This window comes from Pteropus alecto, unplaced genomic scaffold, assembly GCF_000325575.1.
Source record: "Pteropus alecto unplaced genomic scaffold, ASM32557v1 scaffold45, whole genome shotgun sequence".
NCBI lineage: Eukaryota > Metazoa > Chordata > Mammalia > Chiroptera > Pteropodidae > Pteropus > Pteropus alecto.
This window is the reverse complement of record NW_006442491.1, coordinates 30183729-30196209: the sequence shown is the minus strand read 5'-3', so window position 1 is coordinate 30196209 and position 12481 is coordinate 30183729. Positions and strand designations below refer to the sequence as shown.

The following is a 12481-nucleotide window of genomic DNA, read 5'->3' as shown; positions in this document are numbered from 1 at the left end:
GGCTGTCCGTTGATGGACATTGGGATTGTGTCATGCTTTGGGCTATTGTGCACAGTGCTGCTCTGAACATTCATGTACAAGGGTTTGAGTTTCTGTTTTCAGTTCTATGGGGCATATACCTGGGGGTAGACCTTCATGAAATTTAAGAGTATTGTATATCTTCTTGTGTACTGCATACATTTCTGTGCTTTATACATAGAGAGTAAGATTTTTTTTTGTACCCCCTAAGAATCACATTTTTGCCCCTTGAGGGCCATATTGCCCCTGTTGAGAATGCATGGATGAGGGTGAAAGCAGAGGAGATGGGTGATCAGGAGAGAGATCTGGGATATATTTTGGAAGCGGTATGTAGAAGCCTTGCTGAAGAGTTGGGTAAGTTGAGGCAGGGGAGCAAAGGGGGAGTTGAAGTGAGTGATCTAGACGTGTTTGGCCTTGAGCAACCTAGCGAGTGGTGGTTCCAGTTATTTATTTTTATTACACATTGATACGCACGCAGAGAGAATTATAAATGTAGTAGCTTTACCTTAGCCTCTGCAGGATCGCAGGTCGGGCAGGGTCCTGTTGGACCACCTCCTGACCTCTGCTTTTTGATTTTTGAACTTGACCCATTAAACAGGGAAATGGAGTCTCACTTGGCTGAGGTGCAAGAGCATCCTTGCCTAATTTTTTTTGTTCCTGTCCCTTTTTAGAGTCAGGCTACCTCAACAAAGTTCTCTGCAGTCCCAAGCAGTGCTTTGCGGGGGGTGGTAAGACCCTCACTACTAGACCTGCTTGCTAGTGTGTTTAAGAGAACACAATTAGAAAAGCCTGGTCTTTAGTCCTCGTGGAGAGTATAGTACATTATACTGATCTCTTCAGCCAGTGGAAATCTCTTTTGGAAACAGATAGAACATGAATGAATGAATGATTAAAAACACACACACACACACACACAACACCTTAATACTAAAGATGTTATTGGTAATATTTAAGTCTTTTAAAATGCCTTTAACTTGTTGTTGGTTGTAGTGTGTGGGGGTACTAGCAGTAGTAGTAATAGCCCTCAGAATGTTGTGTGCTTGGCCAGGCATTCCTTAATCCTTACAGTAAAATTAATTTAATTTAGCTTAACTCTCAAAATCACTTCAAATGTTTATTGAGTGCATTCAAAGCAGCAGTTGACACAGATTGGCCAACCTGATCCCCACCTCCTCCCATTTCCAGAAGAGGTGAAGGATTCCCACAGACACACCTGCTTCATCCCTGTGTGAACTGGTTGGTCTCAACACTGTCAGCGTTCGGGGCCAAAGATAATTCTTTGTTCTGGGGGCCGTCCTGTGCACTGTTACGATGTTTAGCAGGATCTCTGGCCTCTACCTACTAGATGTCAGCACCCCGTTCCCCAGTCTGACAACCAAAAATGTCTGCAGACATTGCCCCATGTGCCCTGGAGGGCAAAATCACTCCTGGATGAGAACCATTAGTTGATATGATTGAAACCAAAGCCCTAGAGGTTAATGAGAACTAGAAAACAATGCTATACCAAGGTTTAATAGATGCCAGGCACTGCTCAGATGGTTAATTTAGTGGATCCTTACAACTTGATGAGGGTAGGTACTTTTACTTTCCCTTTGTATTGTGTTATTAGTATCCCTATTTGCCACTGCCAGGAAAGGAGGCTCAGAGATTCCAGGTATCTCTTGCCCAAGGTCACACAGCAAGTTATCAGCAGAGCTGGGATTTGAGCCCAGTCTGACTTCCGATCTGTGCTTGAATCCACTTCTGTGTCTAGAATCTTTCCCACTGTATTATGTTAAACACAGTGTGGCAGGTCCTGGCACTGGAGCTGAGGTTAGCTCCTGTATCCTGACTGGTATATTGACTGGCCATGGTGTACGAGTTCAGTCTATTGAATCTTCACGCCGAATGTCTGTATCTGGCAGGGAGGAAACCCAGGCGAGTGCCCACCCACCTGTCCGAGCACTTTTGAAGTCCCCGTGATGTCTCGATTCCTAATGACTTTGCCACTGACAGCTTTCTCTTAAGGACCAGATCGCCTCAGAGTTGGTTTCTTGTGCCTCCGAGGCCAGCTGGCCATTTTGTTGCCTGTCACACATTTAGTAACAGGACCAATAACATTGAACTGTTTAGGCAAAGGGGCAAGATATAAAGACTCTCCAGGAGGCTCTAGCTGGCTCATCTGAATGCTTCATTTTGTTAAATGGTTTGGTGTCTGTCATCCCTCCCCTCACCCAGTGGATGAGGCTCAAGGGAGCAGGATGTGGTAGTTTTAAGATACTTTTAAAATCCTTGGGCATAGGTATGACTCTCCACCCTCTTGTCAAAATTTGAAACATAGTGAAAGGGAGATAATTTACCAACGTCTCCTTACTCCATCTGGGGTGGAGTTTAACTTCATCCTTTGAAATGAGAACCCCAAGCTCTCCCAAGGGGTCGAGTTGGCCTCTGGGCAGGTGCAGTAACTGTGGGAGCCCGCCCCACAGTTTGTGACTTCCACAAACGGATAGCATGCCGTTTGTAAGCCTGGGCCTGGTCTCTGCATCTGGACCGTGGTGGGGGCTGGTTTCATCGTTACTTGAGATTTACACCCGTGAATGGGCCAAACCAATTTCAGTGGCGGCTTAGCCGATTTGTCTTAGAGCTTTGTGTTTAATAGAAGAACTGGGGAGGCCTCTTTCCTTTGTGGCTTTACCGGTTTAACGTTGGGTTAAAGCCCTTCGCTTTGAAATAAAGGGCCAGCCAGCCAGCCATGCCTGCTCCACCCCATCTGTGGCACTCTGGTGGCCTTTTTGAAATCCAGTACGATTTCTCTACTCTCCCCGCACCTACGAGTTGTATTTTTTTATTTGTAAATCTATATTTTAACAAGCACCCTACTTTTTCAGCGTCACCGGCCTCCACGAAGACGGGACAAGCAGGGAGTTTATCCGGCAGCCCGAAACCTTTCTCTCCTCAAGCGTCCACGCCAATCACGACGAAGACGGACAAAACGGCCACCACCGGAAGCATCCTGAATCTTAACCTGGGTCAGTCGAACTTTTTGGAAGTCTCTTTTTGTGGCAGTTAGGAATATTTTTGCAAGTCGTGATGTTCTCTTGTGTGTGTGGTGCCTGAACTCTGAACTCTTCTGAGCAAACGATTTAAAAAGGCCGAAGATGAAGGGAGATCCGTAAAAGGAACGAGAAAGGGATTTCTCGGGGCTCGTTGACATGCGAGTTGTTTTATCTTGAAGGGCCTTAGGCCAGTGTTTACAACCTCACTTGCCCTTGACCACAGTACCCCAGTTCTCATATGTGTAAATGTACGTATTTAAAGAGCTGTAGGTGTACTCGATGTGTATCAAGTATTAAGATCAGTAAGGTAAAATGTGTTAATGTGATAAGGAGAGAGATGGGCAGGATGTGGGTGGGGACAAGAGGCAGTGGTTCAGGGAAGGCCTATTTGAGTGGAGAGGTGCATGGCAGGATAAACCAGCCATGCCAGTAACAGCGGAAACATTCTGGAAGCAACAAGAATGTTCTAGACAAGAATGGACAGGCCCTAGGGTAAGGGTGAACTTTGTGTTATAGAAGTGGCAAGGAGGCCCAGGTAGCGTGTCCCAGTAGGTAAGGGGGAGACATGAGGTCAGACCGCACCGGGACCTTGAAGGCCCTGGCGGGAGGGGGCGGGGTGGTTTGAGCAGTGAACCGACTTAGCATTTTAGAAGGACCTCTTTGGGTGCTGGCTTGAGAGCAGCCAGTGTTAGCTGTTCTAAACCAGAGCCAGTTCCTCCTTCACCCCAGGAGACACTTGGCCGTGTCTGGGTACATTTCTGGTTGTCACAGCTGGGAGTGGACGATGCTGCTGGCACCTAGTAGGTAGAAGCCAGGGATGTTATTGAAAACCCCGCAGTGCTCAGAGGAGGCCCCCACGGCCAAGAATTATTGGGTTGTGCCAGTAAGTGTGTGGACAGATTTGGTCGTGGCAGGAGAAATAGGAGCCAGGAAACCAGTTTTCGATTCTTTAAGTTTGAGATGCCTACAAGGCTCCCAATAGGAGACGTGAAGAGGGCGGGGTGCTCTGAGGCCAAGTTAAGGCAGGAGGTATAATGCTGGGAATCTTGGTTTATACAAGGGATTGGGGTAGAGCCCCAGTTCTCATAGTGGGGGCAGGCATGGGGCGTGGAGTGGGGTGCTACTGGCATTTAGTGGTTGCAGGCCAGGGATGCTGTTAAATGTCCCACAGTGCCTAGGACAGCCCCCCATAATGGAATTATCTGGCTCCAGTGGCAGTAATGCTGAGATTAACCCTGGTCTGGAGCATAAAGGAAGAGTGAGGACCCTGGACACTTGAGCAGAGGAGGCTGAAATGGAGCAGTGGACAAGGAGGAAGCCACACCAAAGGAGGAGGGTATTGTCCTAGAGGCCTTAAGGAGACAGCAGCCCCGCCTCATCTGCAGTTTGGCTTTCTTGGTTTCAGTTACCCATGGGTTAGCCAAGGTCCGAAAATACTCAGTGGAAATTTCCAGAAATAAACAATTCATAAGTTTTAAATTGTGCGTCATTCTGAGTAGTATGAAGAAATCTCACCCTATCCAGCTCCGTCCTTCCCGGAGAAATGAATCATCCCTTTGTCCAGCGTCTTCACACTGTCTATGCTACTGGCCCGTTAGTCACTTAGTAGGCGTCTTCATTATCAGATCAACTGTTGTGGTGTCGCACTGCTGTGTTCAGGCAGCCCTTATTTTCCTTAATAATGGCTCCAAAAAACAAGAGTAGTGATGCTGGCGAGTCAGACATGCCAAAGAGAAGCCATAAAGTGTTTCCTTTAGGTGCAAAGTGAGCACAGTACAGTAAGATTATTTGAGAGAGGAAGAGACCACATTCGCATAACTTTTATTATTCTTTATTGTTATAATTCTATTTTATTATTAGTTATTGTTGTTAATCTCTTACTCTGCCTAATTTAGAAATTAAATTATCAGAGGCATTTATGTGCAGGTGATAACACAGTATAAGTAGGGTTTGGTACTATGTGCAGTTTCAGGCATCCACTGGGGGTTGGACTGTATCCCCCACAGGTGGGGGGACTGCTGTATGGGGTGTTTAGGAAGGGATGGGTGGCCACCTGTCTGCAGGGCTGCTCCAGCCTTTGGTGGTCAGTGCCTTCCTGACTCATCTTGTCCTGCAGTGCCATTTTCAGGTGGAGAAACTGAGGTACCCAGAAGGTGGCAGGACTGGCGCAGGCCTCTGTCTCCATGGAGACCAGTGCCTCATTCATCCTGGGTCACCTGTTAGTGCATCCTGGATGTGATTGGACAGTCAGGTGGTGGCTTTAGGGGCTCCAGTTCTGATTGACTGGTGGGAATTCCTCACTCGAACAGCAGGGCACCCATTTGCTTCCCTAGGGAATGCTCACTGTTCTCATAGGGTGGTTTGCTTTCTCACACCCTCCTCCCACCTCCACACCCCGAAAAGAAATGCCATGCAGAAGCTTTCTCACGGTCACATTTCCTCTTTGCCCGTCATGCGTGGCAAGAACAGCTGCTTTCCTAAACCAGGCGGGCTTTGGGCATCCTCGTGATAACTGTGGGTCTTTCGATGTGGCTTGACTCATGTAGGGAATGCAAGATTTCTTCCTGTCATGTGTTTCGGTTGGTGGGCACAGCGGAATCTGAGTCTCTGTTGCAGAAGTGAAGCTCCCTGCTAGCTCTTCCCTTTCTGGGACATGCCTCGTTTTGTCAGTGGAAATGAAAGCATTGGGAATGCGGGTGTTTTAAGGGCTGAGATTTTAATTACCTAATGGGAAAAGGATCAGATAGGGAGCCATGGATGGGTAGAAAAGTCGGAAAGTGGAGGAAAATGCTAAAAAATTCTTGAGCATCCCACAAATGCTTTAATGGGACTTGATTTTTGTCTCATCTGTTTGAGCAGACAGAAATGAGACAGCACCAAGGATAATGACAGTATTAGATCTAAAAAAAACCCAGTATTTAATTTAAAAATTTATACTTGCAGAGCAAAATTATAGAGATGAAAACAAATCAGTGATTGCTGGGGTTTGGGGGTGGGGAGAGGGGAGGGATTGACTACAGATCACTAAGGGGTTCTTTGGCAGATGGAGTTTCTCTGCATTGTTTGTGGTTACGCAAATCTATGCAGGTGTTAATATTCATAGATCTGTATTTTACTCTGTGAATTAAAACTATTAAAAAAAAAATACAACAATCTTCAAGGTAGGTAGGTAATAGTCCCATTTCACCGAAGTGAAAACTGAGACCCAGAAAGTTAACTGCTCAGACCTGCTCGTACGTAGCTTGGGCTCTTAACCCAGACACAGAAACTGAAATGCTATGAGACAGGCCCTGCTTTGACTTTCATTTGCCCTTCACTGTGCCTCTCGTGCTGTTGGATAAGTAGGCCAGGGGTCAGGGGGTAAGGTGACAAAGCGGAGTGGGCAATCACACGGAGGACAAAGTACTTTTCTTAGGAAGCAGCTCCTGCCAGTTCACCTTGAATTTTCAAGAAAAACAGAAATCCAGATTTTTATGCGAACTCTCCTAGTTTTTAAAATTTGGCAACAGTTTCATCAAAAACCAAAACTACCTTGGGCCAGACAAACAGATAGAACTGAAAAGAACAAAAACTAGCCCATGGGTCATCCATGGTTACTCCACTACTCTTACAGTTAATTTTGGTGCGAGACAGGGGACGGTTTCTGCAGACCATTCTCACCCCGGTTGGTGACACACGGTCCCTTATTGGCTGTCTTGGGCCTCTTCCCTTGGCTCCATACAAGGAGCCTGGCCCTGGAGGATTGCTATGCCCCCTTCTGTGGCTCCAAGGCGATTATGAATAAGTCATAGATAAGAATGAATTGAGGAGGCCATTGGGATGTGAGTGCTATTGGTATCCAGTGGTTAGAGGCCAGGATTGCTGCTAAACATTGGCCACGACCCTTTCACTGCCACCTCCCCCCACAAAGACCTACCCAGCCCCAAATGTCAAAAGTGCCAACATTGAGAAACCCCAAGAACACACATACGTGTTCATTATCTGTGTTCCATTTCCTTCTTTCCCATTCCAGTGCCTAAGTGTTCTACTAAGTGTCACTTTTTTCATCAGACAGGTTGGCTTTCCACATCAGGACACAGAGATCTGCTGCCATCTTATTTTAGCAGCTGCATTTTGATCCATTTCAAGGAGAACTGTAACTTTAAGGTGCCACCTTATTTATTCACGCTTGGTTGTTTTCCACTTTTGCTGTCGTAAACAGCTGCAGTGAAGACCTTTTGGCCCATACGGGACTGTATCCAGAGAATAAATTTCCAGAAGGGGACTCGCGGGTCAGAGGCCATGCACAGTTGACATTCTGAGGGACAATGCCAAATTGCCCTCTAAGGGGGCGATTCTGATTTATGCTCTCTCCAGAAATCAAAGATGGCGCCTCTTTCTCTAGCGTGGGTACTTTTTTTTTCCATCTCTGGTTTCCATTTATAGCCTGAGCTGTCTTCATATCATCTGAAAAGTTCAAAATGTTGGCAGCGAGGGTAGATTCTGAAGATATTCCCGATATAGAAGGGCAGGGGTGGAAGGAGTCCTCAGATGCGGCTGCGAGCTAAACGAGAAATGGCAGCTCTTCTCCCTGTGGAGCTAGGGGAGAATCAAATATGGCTGAAAAGTTTCAGGAAGATAATTTCGTTTGGCTGACCTCCTGAAGATCTGCTCCCAGGGACCTGAGCCCGGCCCCCTGGCTTTTGTTGGTTTCTCGTTAGAATAAACTTTACGGCACCTTATCGACTTGGGCAATAAGCTTATTTTGTAAAATGAGATGCTTTACCTTTTTTTTTTCCTGTTGATTATGACTAGTCCAGAGTTCAGTCTTTTTAGGCTAAAGTTACGAGATTGCGTGAACTGTAACACACACACACACACACACACACACACACACACAGTCATTTTGGTGAGGTGTAGGTCTCTTTCTGTGAACCCTAAGGTGCTGCTATTACTGCAGATAATCCAGGCTTAAGGCAGATCATGAGTTTGCTTTACTCGCATGGAAGATGGTACATGACAAGGCTCTCAACCTTAGCTGCCATTAGAATCACGCGGGCATTTTTTTAAAAGACCAGTGCCTAGGCCTTTCCCCCAGGTCAGTTAATTCGAGAGTCTCTGGGGGTGGGGGGGTGGCTGAGGCATTAGGATTTTTTTAAAGCTCGACAGGTCATTTCATTGTGCAGCCAGGTTTGCAGTCACAGGGACTAGAACAAGGGGTGACACATTTTACAGCCTGCAGACCAAATCTGGCCCCCCACCTGTTTTTTGCAAATAAAGTTTTATTGGAACACAGTCACACCCATTCGTTTACATGTTGTTTATGTTCAGTTTTGTACCAGAGCCCACATGGTCCACAGAGCCCAGTTTATTCTCTAACCCTATACAGAAAAAGTTTGCTGACCCCTGATAGAGTAGCTTGTGTTTTTCAGTAGCTACTGTATGGAATCTATTAACCATATAGGGATGTTATTGATCATTTGCGCTGTGCCCCTCCCCTATCCCACTTCATGGAAACTTTTTTTTTGGGGGGAGATACTTCTAACTTATGCTTGAAAAGACTGCCTTTTCCCTCTGGACTCCATTATGCTTTCTCCTTCCAGAGAGCAGAAATTATGAGACAGGCCTCACATTCTTCCGCTTTTGCTGTCATATTAGCAGCTCAACTGTCGAAATCCTTAAGTCCTATTCGTAAGCTCTTTAATCGAATCTTTTTGTCTTTCTCTCTCCCTGGTCCTCCTCCTCCTCCTCCTCCTCGCTGTTTTATCATTGTTTCACTCTGTTCCCTTTGTAAGGTGCTCCTCGAGTAAATCTGAATGAACATTCTTTTTCTGAAGTGACGGTGTTGTCTCTTTGAGCATCTTCAGTCCTGGTGCTGATAGGCTCTCTGAATAGCCCCTGGTCAGCATAGAGTACATGTGCACACAGATGCTCACATGCATGTGTACACACACACACACACAATGCTCACATATATACACACATGAGTATGTAATAATGCACATGCTTACATACATGCACATGGATGCACACATGCATGCAGTGCTCACACGCACGTGTTTGCACAGACATGCGTGCAGTGCTCACATGTACGTGCATGCACATGCTCACACATGGATATGGTTTATAGAGCCTGTTCTTGAATGACAAGGATGCTGTCTCTGCTTCCTTTGGAATCTCCACAAGTGTGGGGAAAAGGCCCTTCCTAATCTCAGTGGAGGCGTTATTTATGGTGATAAAGTCAAGTCGGAGCAATTAGTTATTCTGGTCACCTATGAGTGTGTTGTGTGGGGCATAGGGGAAGCCACCTGTGGTCACTTAAAGGGACGAGTCACCGGATGTGCAGTGTAAGGGAGTGTCCCCTTCCTAGGTGAAGAGAAGGTGCGTGACGCATGTTGGAAAACAGAAAAGAATCGAGAGGAGAGTGTGAGGGCTTTGACCAGCTCTTGCAGTCCAGCTCTCAGTCTGTATTTCAGCCTCTTTAGCAGCCTGGTGGGCGTGGGTGGCATGCGCTCCCAGCTGGTGGGGACAGGCTCAGGGGTGGCTTTTCCTCCTTGTCCTTGCTTTGATGGCACATACTTTCTGATTGATTTTTCTGGGATCGGGCATGGTAGGGAGGAAGCCCACATTCTCTGCTTGGTGTCGGTTGCAGGGCATGCTGGAGAGTGACAAGGCAGGTTGAGAGAGGCATTGCTCCTGCATATAAAGTCTCTCATGGGTTTCTAGACCTTTGCAGCCACCTTAGTTTTGCCCCCTTCTTATGTTTTGGGGACACTAGAGGAGGCAGCAGAGGAAGTGGGGAAAGAATTCAAGAAATGCAAACTTAAGGACCCTTTAGAACCTGGTCCGATTGGTCATATAAAGAGCCCACAGCAAAAGTTGGGTGGAGGCGGGACCCCTGGGCCTGAGCCATCATCAGTCAGAGAGAGGCCCCTGCCTGGGATCAGGGCAAGGAGCTCGGACTCTCTCCTTCTGGAGAGAGGACACAGATTCACTACCCAGGGCTCATCTAGTCACCTGTCCTCAGATGCTGTGAGCCAAAGGGAGGTGCAGCAGGCTGGCAGGAAGGAAGGTCTCCCTCTCTGGTACCTGCCCTCTCTTTCTCACGTGAGCTCCAGACTAGGTCCGGGCCAGGTAAGAATGAAAAGCGAAGCCTCTGCAGTAAACGAGGAGCTGGGGCCCCCATTACCAGTGTGTGTTCTCCGAGGGGCTCGACATCTCTACAAACCGTCTCTGATCTGGGCCTGGAGTTGAAAGCACCTTCTGCCCGGACTTGCTGTCACTTTATCTGCTAATTGAGATTGAGCCTATTACTGTAACCTTTGGTTTTCGAGATCCCAAATGATGCTGAGTTCCACAGACAACCATCTGGCTGGGATTGTGCATTTTTTAAATATTGAAAGCAACCCAGGCGACTGTATAGCGGACTGACGAAACCTGCCGAATGTTTTCTCGGGCTATCATCTCCCAAGTCAGCCCATGTCACTGAGCAGATGATACTGTTGGGACAAATGACAAAATTGTTTTAGGTTTTGCACCCCACTCTCATGGTCTAAAATGTGCGTCTACAAGAAGGAAGCTATATGATGAGCATTGTTTGTTCGTCCCTCCAACACCTGGCCTTACGAGGGTGCGATGATGTCTTCCAGATCGAAGCAAGGCTGAGATGGACTTGAAGGAGCTAAGCGAGTCGGTCCAGCTGCAGGCCGCCCCCGTCCCTCTCATCTCTCCCAAGCGGCAGATCCGCAGCAGGTTCCAGCTGAATCTTGACAAGACGATAGAGAGTTGCAAAGCACAATTAGGTATGTATGTTTTTTATGGTTCGCTTTTATCATCATCATCATTATTTGTGGGGTTTCCACCTGGGTGAAATCAAAGTTGGCTTCTGGCTGCGTTGAGCAGTTGTTTTAACCTTGAGTTGCTTGTTCAGCTAAAATACATTTCCACGCATGGCAAAATCGTTCAGATTTGCTGGGTCATTGTTCCGATGTGCTCTTTGAACTCCTCAGAGTTTTTTCTTTGGTGGCGGCAGCCTGCAGACCCGAGGTGCAGGTTGTAAGACAGTTTGGGAGCAGAAGGGGCCTCTTGTGTTTGCCTCTGTGCTCCCTGTCAGTACTTGTTAGCATCTCGGCGTCAGAATGCAGTGTGTCCCACAAATGTCCAACACAGACCTGTCCCCTCCAGACTGGGCCCTCCCCACCTGGCAGACCCGACCTGCTTCTGTCCATATTGCCTCCCTTCCTCTTCCCTTGTGCTGCCTGCCTTCATGCTGCCTACCTGAATCCTGTCCCTAAGGCTGAGCTCGGTGTCATCTCCTCTAGGGAGTCTCCTCTGACTGCCCTCCCCATCTGCTGGCCTCCTTGGTACTTGATTGCTGGGAAGCATCAGTGGTCTTTTGTGTGGGGGGTACCCTTCCCAACCCAGACTGGAAGCTCCTTGCGGGCAGGGAGGTTCCTTACAAAGGTTTGCCTTCTCCAAGGTACTTGGTCTTATGTACACACTAGTGCTCTGGAATATCGATTGAATAAGTAAATAAAGCCGTTATAAGTGCACGAACAATGCAGACACAAGGGCATTTATAAAGAAGTGGGGGATAGCTGGACTTCAGGAGAGAGAACCCAAGGAGCTGTGGTTGAGAGTCGTCAGGCTGTCAGCAGAGAGCATTCCTTTTGGGTTACCTGTTCGGTTAGGACATTGAGTGGCAGGGATGAAATTTTGCAGGCCATTCAAATATCCCTCTTGGGTCCTTCTACATAGCTGGTCTAACTCCTTGATTTGTTGCTATCGTTTATAAGGATTTTAATACTTCGGTTTACTGAAATTTCCTGTGCAGCCTGCACTGTGCTGAGATTGTCCTGGGAGGTCGATAGTATTATCAGTTCCATTTTGCAGTGAAGAAACTGAGGCTCAGAGAGGTGGATCACTCATTCAGGGTCACGTAGCTAATAAGAGCGGAGGAGCAGGATTTCGGTTTATATCCTTTGGGCTCTGGTACCCTAGCTTTTCCTATCACACATCTTTCTGTCTGACCATTAGCTACACCAGCACAAGCCCAACGACCCAGAAATTATACCAGATCTGGGTTTTATATTTTGACTTCTGTTTTTGTTTGCGCCCCGGTGGAGGCAGATGTAATTCACCAGCGATTCTGCTGGTGTCTAGTGCTTTGGGCTGTTGATGGCTCTTGTCATTTTGCAAGTTTGCTTTCAGTGTGTCTGGGCCAGGATAGTGACCCACTGCTCTAGAATGAAGGCAGTAAGAGTTGCTTGGGATTTCATCTTTTCAAAATTTTCAGATATAGTATTATTTGCCCACTGCCTGTGGACATTCATCGCTGGGAGCAGGAGACATAAGTGGGTTAAATGGAACTATTGTTAGTAATAATGCTTTCGCCCATTCTCGTTTGTGTGTATGTGAAACACCTGCTGTTTCGTCTTTCCCTTTTGATG

General features: G+C 47.1%; 1 protein-coding gene across 22 annotated transcripts in view; it reads left to right on the top strand.

The window, feature by feature from the left end:
* ZMYND8 (zinc finger MYND-type containing 8) overlaps positions 1-12481 on the top strand; it is a 106040-nt gene that overhangs the window by 66508 nt on the left and 27051 nt on the right. For all 22 annotated transcript variants that reach the window (XM_025039911.1, XM_025039912.1, XM_015596994.2 and 19 more), the window contains 2 exons: positions 2886-3026; positions 10682-10834. In XM_025039911.1, coding sequence (XP_024895679.1) covers positions 2886-3026; positions 10682-10834 — 294 coding nt within the window. The remainder of the gene's footprint in view (positions 1-2885; positions 3027-10681; positions 10835-12481) is intronic.